General features: G+C 35.9%; 1 protein-coding gene across 1 annotated transcript in view; it reads left to right on the top strand.

Annotated features, from left to right (window-relative positions):
* astn1 (astrotactin 1) overlaps positions 1-22283 on the top strand; it is a 251224-nt gene that overhangs the window by 98388 nt on the left and 130553 nt on the right. The window contains exons 8-10 of the mRNA XM_088927324.1: positions 2898-2982; positions 5746-5820; positions 10353-10490. Coding sequence (XP_088783450.1) covers positions 2898-2982; positions 5746-5820; positions 10353-10490 — 298 coding nt within the window. The remainder of the gene's footprint in view (positions 1-2897; positions 2983-5745; positions 5821-10352; positions 10491-22283) is intronic.

Below are 22283 nucleotides of genomic sequence, written 5' to 3'. Positions count from 1 at the left end.
TAGACAGGTGAAGCTTGCAAAGTGTTAGAATTTTCTAAGCTCCCAAATTTTGTTTGATGTAAATAAGGGGAATGAAAGATTTCAGTACACCATACTTGGTTGAACCTCAGAATCAAACCACTGTCACAGGAGCATAAGCTGCATAGCTCCATTGAGGCCAAAAGCCCGTTCCCCTAGAAAGGGAAATATGTATTCTCTTGCAAAACTCAAGGGAGTGATGTCACTGTAACAGGTTCCCAATACATATATGAACTGTCACACTCTCTACTTTAAAATATGCAGCAACCCACTGACATTTATCTGTGAGATCAGAATAAAAGTACAGCCAATGTTTATGCAGCTGAGCCTTCAATTCTAGTCACCATCACAAGTCCCTGAACACTTGACTCAAACAGATATGTGCTCCGCTGCACTAAAATGGTGCCACCATGGTGTGCTGTAGATGATCTTAATGTTCTTCATAGATCCTGGGGCATGAGGCCCCCAGAATAGACTCTTTTTATACTGTAAGTCCTGTTATCAAAGCATGACAGAATTTGTGAAAGTCAGAGTAATTTACACACACTGCAACATAAGAGTATTATTATAATGTCTTTCCAGTTATGATTACCTATTATTGATTTGCAATTATGGTCAGGCAATGGCATTTTCGAGGGGCTTTCAAAAGTGTCTCAAATTATAGTTTCAAGATGTGCATTTTGAGCTGCTTGTCTTTCAGAAGTGAATTTTTCTGTTCTAGTGATTTCATTGTCCATAGTATGAAGTAGCCTAAACATTTTTCTGTACTTTTTGACAACCTTTGGATTTATTTTCAGAAGAATTTTGTCTAGAGACTTCTTGAAAATGAAAACCATTTTAAAAATCCAAAAATATTAATGGTTTGTGAACAACTGTGTTGTAGAAGATGCGCTGTATGATTTAAGACTTTGCGGTGCCAAGTTTTTTAGAGTGGATTTTGTTCAGTTGAACAGTGTAGATAACAATAAAAGGCAGAATAGAATTTGCAATCCCATATACCTTTTGCACCATGTCAGAATATTTTGCCATTAGTCAATATAATCTTAAAAGCTTTTCTTGTGAGGTAATAGAGAAAAAATTGAATGATTAGTATTGCACCATAAGTGACAGCTCTTAACAGCTGCCAAAAGATAATGTATAGAGCAGAGTTTGAACTCTCCTAGAACAACTGTGTTTTGAGGCTTCTCTCTGGCATGCCCACTCATTGTGCTGTCCTTGAACTACAGTGAATATCCCCACATAAACACAGCTCCACGCACATCAACATTCCATTATTGCCCATTCCTAGTCTGCCCAGGAAAGCATTTAAAACTTGCTCAGCATTCCAGCCAGTCCCCAGCTATGAAATTCACCCCCATCAATCAGACAGAATCAAATTATAACAGGCATCTTGCTAGTGTGTTCATACATGATGGATCAGCAAAAAAGAGAGGGGTCCTTAACATTTATGATAGCCCAAATAAGCACTTCTGATTAAGAGCCTGATAGGGTACTGTGTGTCAGGATTCTGAACATGTGGCAAACACAGGATAATTTCATGCACAGAATAATAAGTAATGGAGGTAAATTGATTATTTTTGTCAGTTGCATTTTTAGCTTTTCGTTTGCAATGGTTTTCTCTGATAAGGTTGATGGGTTTATACGAGCGGTAACACTTTTATGCCTCTGCAGTTTTAATTGCATAGTTTATTTCTAAGACCTAAAGCTATTTACAATATGTTTCTCAAATTTATCTTTCACTTCTGCAATCTTAAAAAATGTTTCTTCCGATGTATTCTGCAGTGGACATGTACTGTAAGTCAATGTATAGAGTGTGGTTATGAGCTGTGAAGTTCGTATACATACATTTAATTCACATTAGATGATAGTAGATAATCATCATTCATTTTGACATTTGATTTTTTTTTTTGCAATGAGAGATCACAGGGAAGGTTAAAAATCAGAGGAGGCCAATTGTCCAATATAGCCTAGTAGCCAAGTGTACATCATCAAGCTAGTTTTGAGAAAAGCCAGGATCTCAGCTTCAGCAAAATAGGTGAAAACTTGTCTCAGACTCCTATAGCCTGTAGTGTAAAATGTCCCCTGTTCTCAATGTTTAATGCCCTTCCATGTAGCCAGCAGCCGTATCACCCTGCAACTCACAACTCGCAAGCCCAGACCTCCTGGGATAAAGTAAGGTTACTGCTGGAAGTGGTGTTAGTAGGGCCAGTAAGGGGTGTGCTCCCTGCAGTCTCTGTGGGTCCTATTGCCCCATTGTGGTGATGGGGACACTATACTGTCCTTTGGTTGAAACGTTAAACTGAGGTCCTGACTCTTTGTGGTCATTAAAAATCCCAGAGCGTTTCTCTAAAAGAGTAGGGGTGTTACCTCTGCATCCTGGCTACATTTCTCATTGGCCTATACCAATCATGGCCGCCTAATAATCCCCATCTATGAATTGGCTTCAATACTCTGTTCTCCACCCCACTAATAGCTGATGTGTGGTGAGCATACCGGCACACCGTGGATGCCGTCACATCATCCAGGTGGGGCTGCACATTGGTGGAGGTGAAGGGGAGTCCCCATTGCCTGTAATGGGGTTTTGTTAGTGACTTTTGACTTTACTATTGAATATTCAACTAGAGGTGCATTTCTTCATTAGTGAACACCCTTAGCAAACACCCAAGTGAAATATGAATTTAATTTAGTAATAACAACAGAGCAGAGAAGTGACAGATTGATCTATTTCCACCTTGTGCGATGTTTTAACGTGCGTCTGTTGGTAGACGTGGTCAGTGAACGCAATAGGTCAAAGAGTAAATATCAAATGTCCGAGACTGTTTTTCTGTTTTTCTAGTATTTCTGTGATGGATAACTACGTTTCCTGTTTTTATACACAGGTGAATGCGTCTGCTTTGATGGCTACACAAAGGACCCTGTTCATAAACATCTTTGTACGCGGAATGAATGGGCTCCCAACCAAGGGTAAGCATTGCTCTTTGCTTTTAAAACTGGTAATAAACATATTAGTAGAGAAAATTAGCCCTTATTAAGTCAATCTATTTGTGATAAAGGAATCTTATCAAAGTTATGAAAATCTGCCCATTGTTTATTTCTTTAATTATTGTTTTGGGTAACTTCATAAAATCTGAAAAAAAGATGTTGTTTCCTAGATTTCTCTTGTGTATGATAGTCATTACATCAGTATCTGGTCTGAGTTATCATGGCTTATTTTTAGCCAAGCCAGCCATGTGAGTAACATACAGGTTCTTTAGTCTATTTACAATAGCAGGCGGTCTCCCTCTTTAACTTACATAGCTTCTGTCTGCCTGTCAGACCTTGTAGCTGTTTACAGTGCTGTTAAACAAACTCAGAAGTCATTCCAAACACTGCTTTCAACAATACAACATAGTTTGTTGGCATTTCCATGCTTTTTGTGAATGTTTTGGTCTACAGTAGTAGAGGTGTGTACATGCTGCAGCAGTTTGTACCATTTTATAGAGGTCTGTCAGGAACATATACAGTACATTGCATCGTATTGTGTCTCGGAATATATTGTACTGTTTATTCTGTTTAGCATATTGGTCCATTTTTCATCTACCATCCCCAGACAGTTCTTGAGGAGTGTTATATTTACCCATTATATTTTATTAACTGATACAGCAAAGCTTCCTCTAATAAAAAATGCCCAATTTTAAGGTTCACAGCAGACTATTATTAATTTCATCCAAACCCAACGGCGTTTGTATTCATTTATACAGATGGGTATTTTACTAGAGCAATCTATGTAAAGTACCTTGCTCAAGGGTGCAAAAGAGGTCGCTCCACATAGGATTAGAACCCACAGACGTTTGTACTGTATGGCCAGTGACCTAACCACTGCTCCACATTAGCACTTGCAGCTTTTAGTACAATGTTTGTAAGGTTTTTCTTTTGTTTGCTTTCACCAGATTTAATTAGTTGTACAGTACAAGGCAGTAGCACTACATATATCTTTACATTTAAGCAGGAGAGTTCATAATACCTCTTTAAAAAACATTTAATTTGTTTGTGTTTTGCATTGCTTTAATTTCATTAACCGCCATTGTGGAAAAGAGCTTAATACGGAACAAGGCTGGGATATAAAATACAGTAGCACAATTATTTAGAATTAGATTAAAACCTTTTTAAATGAGAATTAAGGTATCTTTAATCTAAACATCCACCTGTTTAAATTGCATTTTACAGGTGCAAACACTTGACTGCGCTCACTGTTACAGAAGTTAATTATTTTTTCTTTTACCTCTGGGACGGTTGTTGGTCATATATAATGTAAAGCCCTCCTACATTTCAGCTCAGGTTTTTTGTCATCAGGAAGAAAGGTGGAATGAATTACAAATGTTCTCAATGTTATCAATAAAAAGCTAATGTCTTATATCGGCTAAAAAGACATAAACATTTTCTGCTGAGAAGAGTTAACTTTATCAAAAGTGCCTAGATAAACTGTCACAGACAAAACGTTTAATTTGGAGCTTGAGGAATGATGAAATCTTGGATGACGTTATGTTTACTAGAACAAATCATTACTTAGCATACAATATTTAACTTTTGTTACCATGTGTAAACTACACAAAAGAAAACAGTGACAATGAATCACATTCAGGATACTGTACTTCAGAATAGATAACAGTGATTTGGACCTGTGACAGAATCATCAAAACCCACTCAAAAATTCAAAATCACTTTGGGCAAGATGAAAAAGACCTTCCACAAGGCAAACCTCTCTTTCCAGTCAAGATTTTGATTTTATCTTGGCCTTAGAATTGTTAGCAATAAATATATTAGAGTATATAATATCCAAGCTATTCAAGTTATGGATTTTAATTTTTCTTCTTTCTTCTTCTTTATTAAATTAACCAGATTGGCAATGCCTCTTGAGAACGATTTGATTAACCTGTAACTGTGATGATTGTCTCTGGGTCTTAATTTAAATAGTGATAGGAGTCACGATGGTGGGGCGATAGATCTAATAATTAGGGCTCAGAGAGAAATGATCAGCAGGGCATCATAATGGTGTGAAATCGTTTTGGTCTTGGGCTCTTGTTCACTTTTCACTGCTGTGTGAAACCGTGAATAGAGTTTTAATTGGATTTAACACCCAGAGAGAGCTTTGCAACAGTAAAAAAGTCCTAAAAATGTGATTGAATGGAACGTTTAAAACAAGAGGATCTTTTATACACAAACACTGTTTACATTGATTGTGTTTTTGCTGTGAAGTCAGAAGCTGTCTAAATGTGTTAAGAATTTGCTAAGGGGAACATCTGGATCTACATCTGGATTGTTGTTGCAGCATTTACTTTTGTATACCAATGCAATTAATTTCAGAAGATAGGCTTTTCTTTCTAATGTTGAATTGTCCACTTTCTTATCATTTCTCTTTCTAAACCAATTTTAAACATTAGAGATAAACATTAAAATGAATTATATACCCCTACTATTTTATAACAAAAAGGAATAGCATGACGATAATAATACACCTAACTTCATCTGTATGCATTATCGTATGTGAGTACTCATGTTTTTTTATGTTGGTTTGTTCTTATTTTTTTCTTATAGCGCCGATGGCTGTCATGAAACACTATTTATTATTAGAAAAACCAAGTTTTAATCAATGCAAAAATTATGACCAAATCAAAACAGAATCATAGTCATTGCGTATCTGGAAATACACAGTCAGAACATTTTTGTTTGGCTCTTCTTTCTTCCTAGCCCTTGGCCTTACACAATTTTCCAGCGTGGCTTCGACCTGGTAATGGGAGAGCAGCCTTCGGATCGCATCTTCAGGTGAGAGTGCATGGCCTTTTTTTGTACAGATATTTCCAACACCCCAGCATAGCTAAACGGGAGAAAGCCCATACAGACAAGAAGGCCACCTGAAACCTACACACAAGGCACCCCTCTCCAGAATCATACACAGGTACCAGTAGCTGTGAGTCATCAGCACTGTCAGTGAGCCACCCCTACTAATGAATGATTCTGTTTCTCTACTGAATGCTCTACTGAAGGCAATATCATAACTCCCTCATTGAAAGCTAGAAATGACATATAATTAGAACCGCTGGTTACTCTGTCTTGTCTGTAGTTTTTTTTCCAGCCTTTGTTGTTAGTCTGCAATTCCAGGAAAGTTTTAGTTGTATAAAGTCAAAACAAGAGAAAATAGAAAACTATGGGTACTTACTTGTTAAAAGAATCAGGTGATAAGAAGAACCAAAATTGGGAAAACACTATTAGAAAAGAGCTGATTTGATAGAGAAGATAGCTAATACAAATCAGACTGGATGTTACTAAAGCTGTGGTCAAGAGAAGGTCTGCACACTGCGCTGTTGGGAAAAGAGCATTAAGGCTCAGGTGGTATTTACTCATGTATATGTAAAAGAGAATTTTCAAAGATACAGTAATTGCACCAATTCCAGACAAATGACAATAGACAAGAAGTACTGTGTGCCAACTGACTGGAGTTTCACACATGAAGTAGATTTGAATAAGTCTGGAGGATTCTTTTGTTCAAAGGCATTGAAGATCCACCAGGCTTCAAATAATGTGTGAATAAACAAAACTAAAGTGGAGAGAAGATGAAATCCTGCTGAAAATCTGCATGTGCTGCATGGTTTAATTTACTAATTTAATCTTACATCATAGCAAAATATTAAGTTGACAGGTGTTTCAGTTAGTCCACATCCATCTCCCTAAATATTTTTTTAGGTCTAATAATATTGTTTGACAGAAAAAGCTGACAGACATTTTGAATAATCTAGAAGAGTCATGCAACTATAGTGTTATAACTGAAACAAGTTTCAATATCATGCTTTTTCATACATGTGTTTTTTTTCATTTCTATGTATTGGAGTGTTCCCATGGTGTGAGATTGTATTTTGCTTTTTAACCAAGCTTAAGATTTTCTGAATATTGAAACTTATTTTAATATTTGAATTTAAATTTCTCTGGGCATAATATTTTTTGCTTAGAATTCTTTCATTGAATTGCCCTTATGTAATGTGAAATTTAAATTAGATCAAGCATGAAACAATTTTCTAACACCTATTTCAAATGTCTGCTTATTCTGAGAGTATTTTGTTTTACAATATATTTCAAAAGGTAATATTGAAATGCTTACAGAAAAATTTAAACACAAATGGAGGAGAATTTTAAAAGCTTTCAGTCTTTATTATTTCTAGTCAACATTTGTGTAAATCTATGTTATGCAAACTTCTGATTATTTATTTTTCTTGTTCTTATGTGAAGTGCCTCTGTAATTGCTTAAGAACTGTGTGCTTGGGAGTTTTTAATTGACAAGCATTATCGGCAGATATGACAATATCTTGGCCATTGTATGAGACACAGTTTTCAACAACAAACAGCATATAGATTTCTACATATACAGTATATACTGTAGCTTTTATTTGGTTCGATCTCATTATTGCTGTGTACATGTTGTTTTATCTTCAAACATGATATGAAGGCAGTTAGAGAATGGTGGAATATATGTGTCTCCTGGGCCAATGCTAAATCCCCACAATTCTCAGTTGTTTTTACATACTGTATGTCCATAGTATCATTTTTTGTTCTCTACAATTACAACATGCCTTGGAAAGTAAGGCCAACGTCCTTGTAAAGTTTTTGTTAACCTTTTAAAGAAGGATGAGTTGTGTATACCATTGCAGCTTTCACTGGTTTAATGCCCTTGCAGTTTCTGAGTGAGTACTGTATGTGTCCAACGAAAAGTGCTTCAAAATAGACCTAATTTTGCACAAACAACCTCAGAAAATGTGCTGAAGTATGACATCCATTCTCTACTTTACTTACAGTTCATTCACATCACTGGTCTGTATAGCATGTGTGAACCCAGGCATGCAGTGTGGCAGAATTATAGAGTATACAGGAGAAAGCATTGTTCCAGTCATACAGGAGAATCGTGCTTTACAGTTTCACATGTTACATAACTAATGAAACATAATTGAAAACTTGTTAGGATTCCTAATCCAAAGTTAAATAAGGTAATAATAAAAACTTAATAGACTTGCACCCTGTAATCAGAAGCGAGAATCCAGTGAATGTTATTAAAAGATTGGAGGGTGGGGGTTTTGATTCATAGCACGCTGGAGTTCTAAGGGGAAAGTAATTGGAGGGACATAATTAAGCTTTTCCTTTTATAGCTGTTAATCATTCTCTTCGTAGAGAAGCTGGTACTGCATACATGCATGTCTGGTGCCTTCTTGTAATGCAAAGTTAGCATTTCTTTCAATACACATTGCAGAAATCAGAATGGTAAAAAAAAAACAACTTTAGTAATCCATGTACTTCTAGCCATTTCTGTCTTTAATATAATGGCATACCAGCCTATGATAATAACTATAATAACCTATGACAAAACCTTTCTTAAGCCTAAAACAGTATTTAAATTTGCCTTTATAATGCTGATGCCTTTTGCATTATTTGCTTACTGTTACTGAGTTATACTAAATGGTTGCTTTCTTTTACTATGATTGTTGGTTACTTAAAAATCTATAATATACCGTAGTATTTGAAATACAGCTGCCTGTATTCCTTGATGTCTTCCAGTGCTGTTCTGATTTTGTTTCAGTATTAACACATGGTACATTTTTGTACATTGCTTGGAGAACTGCAATGTTATTTTGTAATTCTGAAAGGAGACTACCCTAATCCTTGAAAGCACCTCTATAATTATGAACCCCTTGTTCAGTGCCATGGTGTCATTTTCATCTGTTTTCACAATGCAGGATGGCCTCATGTGCCATTTGCCATCCCTCCTGGCTGTTTATTAATTTTTCATTGATTTTATATTGCAAGAAGTGAGGGACATTGCTTTTCTGCTCCAACAGACAGGGCTCAATCCAAAATGTTCTCTCAAATTCATGTTCAATGCAAAAGGTCTCCTTTCTGAATCTGAAGTACGTTTGATATTGAGTTTGTGATGAGTGAAAAGGATATAAAACTAAACTGAAATTGTTTTTTAATGTTAAGGTTAGATCCTTAGATCAATTACAGTAGCTATCAAAAGGGATTCCTCACTTTTGTTCCTATTCTGCAATCGTTTTGGTAGCCTAATCTTGTATCTTGAGATACAAGATTCCAGGTCTGAATGTTTAAAGAGTTAAATATATGCATGCAGCACACAGTATGTGCAGCATGTGTGTTAATGTTTTCTTATTTTTTCCTCTAAATCCCAGGTGAGATCCACCCAAATGCATTGCACATGTAATACCACTCGGTTGCAGTTCCTTCAGGTCCCGGTAGACAGCTGAATAAGCAGCCCTGATAATGAATTCTGCTTCTGTTGCTGTGGAGCCTGGTTCAGGTTATTCAAGTTACCACACAGCTGCCCCAGCTAAGAGGACACTAAAGAGTAGAATATGTTATTTTATTTATTTATAGGGTGGTATCGCTATGACCTTTTGCTTTTTTTTGAGACATAAACCCTACATTTTCAAGCTGATGCTGGTGCACAGTGACATTACCGTGTTACTTATCAGTGTTATCCAGCAGGCTAGTGATATTATGTTCTTTGTCCTTGGATCCAAACCAAAGTTGGTTAAAGCAGACATATTAGAATTTTTGAAATATTCTAATTATTGCTTGGTTTGTTAATCAATACCAGAATTCCCTGTTGTCAAAGAAGTAATTAAGTGCAGTATTGCTTGGAAAAAGCAATATCACAGTTTTAACAGTATGTACAGTAAATGAGAAATAGAGTACATTATTTACAGTTTTCCACTGTTTTAATGTGCGCTGTAGAATTTTGCTAATGGATGCATTATGCAGTTAATGAGTAATGCCATTGCTTGCTGTTTATGAAGTAAGATGTGTTACAATTTGGTCCTACGGTAGACTGAAGATTCCCCACATGCACTTCTTTCAGAGCTTTCCCTGTAGGCACAGAGCCTTGATTGATCTATTAAAACTCTGCAATCCATGCTTCTGGTTTAGCTGTCTATATTAGACAGCTGTAGCTGTACATATTTAGATGTCTATAGTTATATACTGTAGCTCCAGCTTCTGATGTTTGTATTTCCCAGAGCTCACTGCATTATTTGTACAGTATATACAGAATGCTTTAGGCATTCAGACCTTTCCTTTTAGTATTATGATATGGTGCGTCTTAAAGCCTGCTGATTATATTGCTACTTTATTTAACAAATGATAACTTTCCATTCACAGATGCATTGTAGTCCACAAATGATTATTTTTTTTCTTTGCAAAACATGTCAGTCAATTTTTTTTTATTTTACAGACAAAATAAAAAAAACAGCTTTTTAGCTTCCTGTGTCTAATTGTGATTTTCTGAATGTCATTGCTAGGTTCACATACACCCTTGGTGAAGGTATGTGGTTGCCCCTCAGCAAGAGTTTTGTCATCCCACCAGCAGAACTGGCCATAAACCCTTCAGCCAAGTGTAAAACCGACATGACTGTCATGGAGGATGCTGTGGATGTCAGGTGAGTAGTAGCTGCAGGAATATAGACATTACTTGCATACAGTTGAAGGATTATGAGTATTGGAAGATTTTACACTGCAATTTAATCACATTGCTCACCCTTTTTAAAATGCATTAAATATTTTGTCAGTTGACTTTGACAAGGTCAGAGGTGGCTTTGTAATTTCCAGAATGTTTAATATTTATGGATGCTTTTGAAAGTAAAATTTAATCCCCATCTTATATTGTGATACTTAATTGTGAATTCTTAATTCTTAATCATTCTAGCTTGATGGAATCCATGGGTTTTGGAATCCATGGGATGGAATCCAAGAAAAGCAATCTAGGACAAAACTTGATTATTTTTAGGATACTTTACCTACAGTATGGATTCAAAAGTATATTTTCTTTAGCTAATCTAATTTATTGATCTAATGTCTGTGTAGACACTACACACACCTAGACTGTGTGATTTCTTTTAAGGATAATTTACCCATTATAAGATTGACTTCTTTTATACAGATTCAAGAGAAAAGACAGATGCCCATCTCAAAATAATCATACTGTATACATATACAGTACAGTATATGTTGCTTTTCATCCCAACAAATTTCAAAACACTTTTATTGTGCTTTGCACTTAAATATTCACTTTTTAAAAGTGAATATTTTTAATCAAAACTTCAATGTCCAACCTAAGTATTTTTATTGGTAAAAGTAGATGAATGTCAGCCAAAAAATGAAGATTGGTTACATAAGTAATCATCCCTTTGCTATGTTAAATTAAATTATTTTTGGTGTACAAAATTGCATGTGTACAATAATAGTGGTTCGCATGATTTCAAAATAAATACACCTGTCTCTAAAAGGTCCCTCAGTCAGGTAGTGAATTAAAAAAAAAGATTAAACCATGAAGACTAAAGATCTTTCAGACAACTTGAGGATAAAGTTGGAAAAAGGCACAGATCAGGAGAATTGTTTTTTGAGAAAACTAAAAAACACTGCTCCTTAGTGCACTGTGAGGTTGATAATTGAGAATTGAAAAGTGTATCAGACCATCAGCCAAACTGAGAAATCGTGTCTTACCGTGAGTTTGCAACAAAACATTTAAATTGTTCTCATTCAAATTGCAACATTTTGGTCTAAATGCAAAGCATTATGTCTGGCGCAAACTCAAAATAGCACATCACTCAGACAGCACCATCCTTGCTGTCAAACATTGTGGTGGCAGCATTATGTTGTGGGGCTGCTTCTCATCAGCAGGGACTGGGAAGCTTGTCAAGACTGAGGGGGAAATGGATGAAGCAAAGAACAGGAAAATTATTGAGGGAAAACCTGTTTCAGTCTGTCTAAGACCTAAAATTGGGATGAAAATTCGTCTCCAGTAGCTCAATAGCCTAAAGCACAAGGCCAAAGCTACAGTACACTGGAGTGGTTTTAATAAGAAAGTGAACGTCCTTGAATGACCCAGTCAAAGTCATGACTTGAATCTGATAAAATAAGTCTTTGGCAAGACTTAAAATCTGTTCAAGTCTTGTCTAAGACAATTGTTCAAATAAGCATCCTCAACCAGCTGGACAGAGCTCGAGCAAGACTGCTAAAAAATAGGTGAAATTTGAGGCATGTTTGTGTGCAATGTTGGTAGAGCCTTATACAAAAATACTGTGTGTACAAGACAATGATATAATTACTGTCAGAGGTGCTTTGCCAAGTATTAATACACAGGGGTGAAAACTTATGTAATCAACAATCCACTTGGATGCTATCAACCATTATACACCAGTATACTACAGTATACATTATACACCACACTCACTACACAGCAGATCAGCTAGAAGAGTTGCAGGGCTTCTGGAGGGATGTGATATCAGCCCACAAGGTGGTACATTTGAAAAAAAATAATTTTAATTGACTAGATAAAAACACGACACAGAAAATGCCACGATAACGTTAAGTATGTGGATGCTTAAGTATTGCCCTTTTTCCCTGTAAAGCTTAACAAATGTTCCCAGTCTCCCCCAATGAAGCCGTGTGGTCGATCCCTGCCTTGCTTCCTGCTTTTTTGAAAACTAGCCAAAAATAATCTAGAAACCCAGTGAACATGACCAAATGAAAGAAACGTTTAGTTCAATTTATCTTACAGTGCAAAAGCAGTAAGGAAGAAATAGAAGGATTCATAGCAACAATATAATAAAGGTAATAATTAAAAAATAAGCATAGAATTAAAATAAAATGTGATAGGCAAGAACTGGGTAAACATCTAAACATACAGTATTAGAGTAAGGAATTCTTACAGCTGTTATGTTTGTGTGTTTTGTAATAAAATTGAAGGTAGAAATATGCCTTTTGTTGAAACCCCCCAAAAACCAATAATGCAGCCCTAATATATCATGTCTTAGTTTGATATTGAAAAGAGATCCTTGTGGTTTGGGAATAAGAATTATTTTAAAAGTCCTCCCCCTGATCCTGGACATTGAGAACAATTAATTTCATTTTATGTTGGTAATTATAAAGAAGACATGTCTGAGTGGATTAAAGTTTGTAGTTAACTGAAAATAATTAATAGACTATAGAAACAAAGCTAAAAAATGAATAACAAGTAAAATCAATGTTAATGAAATGAAAATTAGTTTCATTTGGTAATATAATTAAATCAGATGCCGGGATTGAAATCTTATTATGGCCTGCGGCATTTCTGAAATCAAAAATGAATCAAGACTAGAAATACGTTGAAATATTTTAATAATTGTCTTATCTTATACTGTATACAGCCTTAGAAATCTGGACTTCAAATATTTCTGTAGTTACTTTCCCATGAAATTAACAAGATGTATCTGTCATTTCCCTACCACTTAACATAATATGTAGAATATCAAGTGTGCAGTACATCCCCCAGAAGAACTCACTGCATGACAGGTGACTTCCATTCTGCATGTTGTACTGAAGGTTATGCTGTTTTGGTAATACAGTTAAGTTCTAAACAAAGGAAAAGACTGAAAAATGTTTTTAGATTCAGTCAATGCCAGTGGAAGGAAATATTGATTCACAGCTTATGGTTGGCCAGTTTCACTTTCCCACTTTTTTGTTGGAAAAGTTATACAGCATAAGTTTTAAGCACCTACAGAAATGCTGTTTGTTGAGCTTGATGACCATGGTTTAATCTCTCAATTTTGACATTTTTACATCTAAAAGATGTAATTGGAATTTTTCTTTTCACATCTTAAAGAAATATAACTGGGTTGTCATTCAGTTAGATGGGCATACTTAATGTGTTTATTAAAGGAACGATTTGCTGGTACTTATTAAGGCCTGGAGGCCTAAGCCCTTGCATCAGCATATATCCTATACTGACGGTGCCAAAACTTAAAATTGACTGTAGTGTTCATAAGAGAGATAAAATCTTTTGGGTTTAATTTACTGTTCTGAACCTCAAGGTCACTTTCTTGGCAAGTATCAAGACCAGGATGAAAAATCCCCAAGTCTCCTCAATGGGTCTTGCATGTAACAGTTCTGTAGCATACAGTATGGTGTTTGGGATCCAAGTGTAGCCATTTATTTGCTTTATTGTCCCAGAAGGGAAATTTGCTTTGCAGCCAGGTAAAAGACATACCACAATACATGCAGTGCTGTAATACATTCAACCCAACATTAAGCTGTTAACAAATAAGAAACTTCCATGCATAGGATAAAAATGTTTAGAGGCTTTAAATAATCCTCACGGTTTAGAAGATAAAGCCAGACAGTAAAATTTATGGTTAGGTCTCCTGTGTGGCTCAGCTTGTAAAGGCATGCTTTGAAAACATGAATCCTCTGGCCTGGATGTTACTGGTTGGCTGTACAGTACTATGTGATATCTATAGCTGATTGTGAAATAGTCTCCAAGCAGCAGTGCATGACTAGTAGAGCACTGCCAGCACAGGGTGGACATTAGTTAGCCAGGGCTGTCTCAGGTTTTTGGCGGTCACTTGCATGCTCACTTTGGACTTCAATGACAGGTGAAGTGCTAATCCAGTAGGCGCTAACTCTGGCACCGTGGTAATTGCAGTGTGTCAGAAATGAATGGTTCTGATGGGTCAGCCTGTCAGAGCAGCATGTCTCATTTTCCTTGTGCAGGGCAGGAACCCAGTCTTAAAGTAACATTGCTTTCAAATCCATTGGGAGAGTTGAGTTTATACTGTACAATCTTTGTACATAGACATTCCTGGGCATGCAAACAGATGAGTCTGGATTAACACAGTGTGTGTATCATTTACTCATTTTAAATGAAGAAGCTCATGCTCTATGCACACTTTAATGCATTCAATGTATGAAACCTGTGAGAAATTGAAGGAAAGGTGAATTTTAACAGATAGTTTATCTGACAGGGAGACATAAAACAATCAATCAAAACAGAAAATAAAATCAGACCTAATAATAATTTGTCCCTTTTTCATTAGGTTTTTAGTTTGCATTATATTTGCTTTGCACATGACCAGAGAGTTTTTTTTTCCATGTGCTATTGAGTGTATTGCTTTTACAAATGGTTTTTAGTAGCACAACTTGAAATAATTTATTGGAAAGCACTAGATATTTAGACCATTGCTCCCACATACAGTACGTTTTACCAACCATTTTTATTTTTCTAGTGTTACAATATGGCTTTCTTCCTAGGTCTATAGAATTTATTAAGTTCCTAAAGGTCTAGGCTGCACAAATTTAAAGATGCACTGGAGGCTCACGGAAATCAATAATATATAAATACAGTACATTGTAATGTTTTCTTGAATAAATTGAAGCATTTAGAGTAAATGATTTGTCTACAGGCATCTTTACTTTAGGAAGAAAAAATAACCTCAATTTCCAGAACCCCGGTGAAATGTTTGAACTGCCTGAGAAACAACTTTATTAAGATAAAGTATCCTAAGTGTTCACTGCCATACTGATTTTCTACAATTTCCACAAACATGTGTGCATCACTGGCAAATACATCTTCATCTAGCATTAAATCACAAATTTCTACATTTATTCATTGGCCTTTTTTTCAAAACACACTTGAACTATTTATTGGTTACTATTTCTTCAGTTATTTTTATTTTATGTTTTTTTTTTACATGAACTATTAGTAATGTGGGAAAAGCTCAATATGTGACATTATATTATACCTGACGTTTCCACTGTACTGTGCCTTATCAATTCAAACTCTATACTTATATAACTTATATACTTGGGTGCTTGGGTAGGTCAAAGCCCTAGTGGACCTCAAAACCTCTAGCTGTGTGGAGACTCCAATCAGTATTAACATATGATCCAATTTTATTTGCTCAAGATGCAGTATGTGAGACTTCTAGTATTATAGTACAGCAAATGCACATGATGGGCCCATGTCTTTAATGGGGCTGTTTTCTTTACAAGATTGCAAGATATTTTGCTGTTAAAACAGGCTGATTGTCCTGCTAATTTTGTATGTTACAGTTGTGAATAATACTACTAATGAAATATAGACTGTATGTCCATTCTATTTGGAAGATTCTGTTGTCCTTCATGTGTCATGTTTGCATGTGTATGGTTTTTCTTTTAAGGGAAGACTTGAGAGCAGGTAAATAAAAAGACTTTCCCAACGGAGTAAATCTGCTGCTTTGCGTACAATGTGAGACTGTGGAAAAATGTAGATACACTTTATAGTTTGCCGGGTGTTGACACTTTAAATTGAGTCATGTTTTACAGTTCTTTTTTTAAATTTATTTATTTAAACCCAGAACCCATGGGGGAGGAAACACAGAAGCAATTACAGAACAAAGCACACCACCGTCTTCCGGAGATGCACATTAAAGTGTTTTATTCAAGATAACAAAAGGGAAGAACAGAAAAAGAAGAGAAGGGGAGAAACAGACAAGGAACACAAAACCTCCGTTCATCTGAGTTACTTTATTGATAGCGGTGTCCCAGGCTGCCAGTGTGCTGCTGAGCATGGACCTTTCTAGAGGCAAAATACCATGTTAATATCCTTACCAAACACAGAAAAAAGAAATAGCGGGCTCTCTCCAACTCCTCTGAACAGTGTTCTCTGCAGCAGTCATCCCTGCTAAAAAAATGTGCTTCTCAAACATTCATAGTGTTACATGAAGTACAGGGGAAAGTCTAACTTAAATCTCAACCACTTCTACTCTTCTGCATTTAAGTATCTTACCTCCTGAGCACTCTTTTGGAGGTTTTTTCTTACAGCCCTCCCTCCATGCCTCCTTCATCCTTGCAGCAGCTCCCTGGCTCATTCCAAAGCGAGTCCTGGTAGCTTTGACCTTACGGACCCAGTCCTGTGGGTTACAACCACTAGACTTTAAATATACTCATCTCCATAAATCCCCTGCTATCATATCACCTCCTCACGTTACCTAGAGCTTGACTGAAGGGCTGAAATTTTTCCATTGCGATATAAATTATTTAAACATTCTTGGACACAAGTTTTTCTGCAAAAAAAGAACGCGTCTGAGTGGACCTGTTTTCGTAGCAGTAATTGACTGTATTGTGGTCTGTTGAATAAAACATTAGAAAACAAAAGTAGTGCTGGTGTCATAGGGCCTTCAAAGTAAGGTGCTTTTTTGAAAAATGGAAAGTTGTCTATCAGATTCCTATTATGTTATAAATTACAGTAAGTCATCCTTGAGCTTTTATGCTTGTTGCAATGTTGCTGCCCTGTACTGAGTCCACTCTACAGAGTAATTATTCAGTATAACAATATAATGACTCCCCTGCCAATTGCTGTAGCTGACAACCAGAAAATGTACATGTGCATTCCACTTTGTGCTATAAAACGTTGTGTTGGTTTGCTGTGTTTGTGATACTAAGGGCTGATCTGGCAGCTCTATTTATTCATATTTACTGCCTTCCAAATGGCATAGTAACCCTTTGTGGTACAGTAGTGCTTCTGAACTACCATATTTCACTTAATGTAAAAAGCCCAAATATCATTAAACTTCCTCAAGGATATTTCTTGTTTTGTGTTTTACCCTGAGGGAGTATTAATTTGTAGAACTATTAGCATGCTCATATTTGTTGTGACCCAACAACACTGTTTTATTTTTTTGTATCTGCTTTTAATATAAATATAATCCTGTAAATATAATGTTTATATTAATCCAATACAAATACATATCCTTATAATATTTTCTGTATCACATCATTACCCCACTGCAGAAATGAATATTGGAGTGACTGGCATGTCAGTGAAATCCTGAAAAAAAACCCAGTATATAGTGCAAATAAGTATTATTTATGTAATAAAACAGTATTTATTGCATTTTGCTGCACACTCTTTAGATTCATCTGCCTCTGTCATGGTGTCTTTGGAAGTCTGTTGCTAATTTTAATGATGACTGTCTGACATCATCTCTGTTTTCTGGATTTCATTTCATGCATATTTCTGTTTTTCTACCTCCATAATAGATGATGGAATGACATGCTTTGAGCTCCCCTGAGGGCAATCTTACCCACTCTCTCCCATTCCCAGGAGGAGTCATTGTATTTTCCGTTTCAATATAATATTACCTTTTTATTCCGGTACTGATATTAATTTGTTACAACTTCCAGCATTTGATTCTCTGCTGGAATTCAGATCAAAGGTACTCTAATCTGTTCCCTGAACAGTTTGTAAAACAGGCCTTTTTTACAGTCTATCATTTATTGATGTTCTGTTTCCTCTTCTTTTGTACTTTTTTTATTTCTGTCATGACACCATGCCCGAAAGTCTCATTCTCTACTTATTACATTGATTGCATTCTGTGTATTTTTTTGTAAGTCCAGACAGGTGAGATTTAAAGAACCCCCTGCTTAAATTCTTCTTCTTTATGTGTTAAACTGTAAGTTATGCTAGCAAATGTGCTCCAGTCCTCACCTCACTATCTCCTAGTGCTGTTCGCTTCAAGAGATAAAGGTTTTCCTTCTGGTTCAATTTTGTTTTTGAGCAGGGTGGATTGTGTGCTATAGAACACAAACTATAACCTTCTGGAATTAAAGGTTCGCACCGTAAAACAATAAATGCTGAAACATTTCAAGGAGCACATCAGGTGAGAGGAAAGGACAGAATAGAAATTCTGCTCCCAGTGCATGAAATATATTACGCACAAGGCAGCAAATTACTCAAGCTTGTGCCAGTGCATATTTATTAGTCTTTTTGTCTCCTGTTACCTTCTGCAGTTCACAGGGGAAATACAATAGGTTTGGAAATGAATCCAAATTCAGTCAATCGCTTTACAGAAAAACAGAATATCTGTAAATCTATATTTTCTTTTTCCAGCAGAATAATCGGCTCAGTGAATGATTTTTGTTTGATTTTTTTCCTTAATTCTGGATTTATCCTCTATAAAACAGGTACAGTATAACAGACTTACTTTACCAAGTTGCTGATAGTGAGGAGTAAGTGATTTTTTTTTTCCATTATATTGGTGAAACACAATATCTCCTGGCTGTTTGTCTTTTGTTTACTTCTGTGCATTAAAGAAAACTCTTGTATGAAAGAAATTGATGGTAAACAACTGCACAAATGAGTAAAGATGTTTCAAATTGCTGTGATTTTCTGAAGAAAATCAGAGGCCAACAAAAAATAGAAATAGGTTACTTTTTAATGCAAAGAAAATTATCTATACATTAAGCTCTTTTTTCTTTTTAGAAAGAAATTAGGCCAGTATTGTATACAGTAGGTTGTCTATTGCTTGATGAAGCTAACAGTGAAAGAAGATGTGCGTGGGTATGCTTAATGCATTGCAAATCACAGGGTAAAGGAGTGCTATTAAATTGACAGCAGTTGTCATTGCTTAATGACTCGCATAACTGTGTCTACATACCACCAATACTGTTTTAACAGCTCAGTGATTAAAAACACATTTCTGATACTCAGTCTACTCAGTCGTGCTTTATAACAGATCTATACAGTGTGTTGTGCACTACAACCAGTTTTTCTGCTGGATATACAGGTACGGGCAAAAGGACACCCTTTTGTGTCTTAGAGTAAGACAGCAACAAAGTCTCTTTGACATTCTAACAATGAGAGACATTCTACAGATTCGCGGCTTTCATTAGGAAGTACAATATCAACTGGTTTTTGCTTCAGCCAAATTCTGAATCGCAGGTTAAATTAAATCACGATCGCTGGTGCAAATTTGCTTTTATCTTTTAAATGATCAAATGGTTGTTTTTTTTAATTGGAATTTGGTATGAACCCTCTACCAGTTTCTGAGTTTCAAAGCTGCCCTCTATCAAGTGTGTTGTCTGAAATGTAAGAAGAGTTACAAATGAGAAGGATGCCACTCAGCCCATCCATTTGGTGGTTAGTAGCTAATTGGAGTTTTGTTTCCTTTTCTTGAAGGAAGAGAGGGGATCACTTTCCCACAACACTTTGGATAAAGAAATGCCTTCAGTTTTTGATTTTATATTTACTTTAAAATACAGTAGTTCTCTTTTGTATTTGTTGTTCATTGTTCATTCTGAATAAGCCCACTGGGTTGACCTGAGTGTTTTGAATACTTGTATGTAGTCCCTCATAGTCTTCTCTGCTCAAGGTTAAAAAGGTTGAGTTCCTTCAGCCTGTCACTGTAGGACCTTCCCTTAAGCCCTGGAATTTAGTTGGTTCTTTGGACTGATTCCAGAGCAGGAACATCTTTTTCTATAACGTGCTCAGTATTCTAAGTGAGGTCTTACTGGTACATTACAGTCTACAGTTTGAACATAATATCCCTTGATTTAAGTGCTACTCTTACCTGCGTTCTAACATTTAATTTTCACTTTCCTTTTTAAATTCTTCCCCACATTGTCTAGAAGTTATAAATGTAACATCAACATAAACTACTACAGCTTTTTTATACTGTAAGTAGACACTTCAAGTTCAGTGTTTCCAACTCTGTTTATACAGTAGTTTGCTAGCTGCATGCACTTGTCTACATTAAATGTCATCTGCCAAATATTTGCTTATCCTCCTATTTTGGTATTATCTATAAATGTGACTAGTTGTACTATACCAGAAAGTAGATCATTGATAAATTACAGTATGTAGAGCAGAGGGCCTAATACATATCCCTGTGGTTCTCCGCTAATTTGAGTTTGAGCATTTACCACTTATCTGTCCTCTCCGTGTAATATTTAACCAGTTCTTATTTCAAGCACACACGTATGCCTGAATGCCTTGTACCTGTTATCTGAGAATTATTGTTTTGTGAGAGACTCTTGTCAAAAGCCTTCTGAAAATCTAAATGCACCATAGCATACGCTGCGTGTGTATCCGTTACAGTAGTTACTCATTTAAGGAACTCTAACAAGCTGTCTAAGCATGACCTAACTTTTCAAAATCTTCTCTCTAGGATCTTATTTCCATAAAAAACGATCCTCTAATTTAGTTCTAGTAATTGTTTCCATAACCGTACACGTAACACAAGTCTGCCGTATTGGTCTATAATTACTTGGGTATGTTGCGTCAATTCCCTGCTGTCTTCTGGATGGGCATTTCATTAGCATCCCCCCTTCCAATGGGTACTACCCTTGTCTTGAGCTTCTGTTGCAACCGTAATGCCATTGGCTTAAACGCTGTATAGCATTGAATTTACAGTTACTAGGATATCATCAGGACCTGGGGATTTATTATGTGCTTGTAGTGCCCAAACACTTCTATCTTCTGTAATTTAAATAATTTGTCCATTGTGAAAACATCTTGGTGTGGAGTGTCTGATACATTGTCAATCGCCCTTTGTCCCTGTTAATGCCCAGTATTACCTTTTTTGTCAAAAATACTGCAAGAACAAGTTTCGACAACATCAGTATATACAGTAGGTGCTTATGCACAACTTCTATGTGCTGAAGTTGTTGGAAAATGTAACCTTGAACTGGGATATTTTTGAAACTTGCGACTGACAGCAGAAACAAGTTAACCAAAGGTCTAACCAATCTAGCAGATCAATTAAAACCACATTTAGAGCTGAACTGGAATGAAAATGAGCGAACATGGTAGTCCCTTAGGACTACTCAGAAGGTGCAGAAGGTCTCCTTATCCCGGATGCAAAAATACCTGTACTGCAAATAAAATACCCTAGATGTATCTGTAAGATGTAACAGTTTATTTAAATGGAACTTATTTTGAATTCATACCCACACCATTAGTTTAGAAATGACTCAGTAGCAAATGATTGCCCATCAAAGTGGCAGAGATGCCAAATCAATTTACAGGACTTTCTTGTTTTCCTACATTTCATAATCGCCAAAATTTTGTAAAAGTGCAGGATGTACTGTATGTGTAATTGGCTTATATGGAACCTTTTTTAAATCAACAGTAAAATTAATCAAAAATGGTAGCATGGTTTTAACCTTGAGTTCATTGATTATATTAACTATAATATGATGTGGAGGTTATGTTCTAAAATTGCTGAGGTAAACCTTAAAATCAATAGTTGTCTATATGAATTTTGCAGCTTTTATGCTGTTTGAAGGCTTACAATCTTTCAGATTTTTTACACGCAATGAATTGCACTTTATTGTATCGCAAATACCCTATTGTGGAACACATACACTATTCATTTAGATAAATAATTTTAGCATTTCAAGTAGGCACTCTTGGAAATACCTCACAGTGAAAAATCATTTTTGTTATCTTTCTTTTTTCAGTGTGGACCTCCTATAAAAAAGAATGATTAGAAAGAAGGATAAAATCACTTCTCCAAAGAAAAGTGCATGTACAACACACAAAAAAAGAAATTATTACTTTCGGAACTAAGGGTACCATTCTTTGTTTTTCAAAGCTTGTTTTATTCCATTAGTGGATTATCATTAAACCTTTGCTGCTCCCTGTGGTCGATGATCTT

This window comes from Atractosteus spatula, chromosome 11, assembly GCF_055471065.1.
Source record: "Atractosteus spatula isolate fAtrSpa1 chromosome 11, fAtrSpa1.hap1, whole genome shotgun sequence".
NCBI lineage: Eukaryota > Metazoa > Chordata > Actinopteri > Semionotiformes > Lepisosteidae > Atractosteus > Atractosteus spatula.
This window is presented reverse-complemented; position numbering and strand designations above follow the sequence as displayed.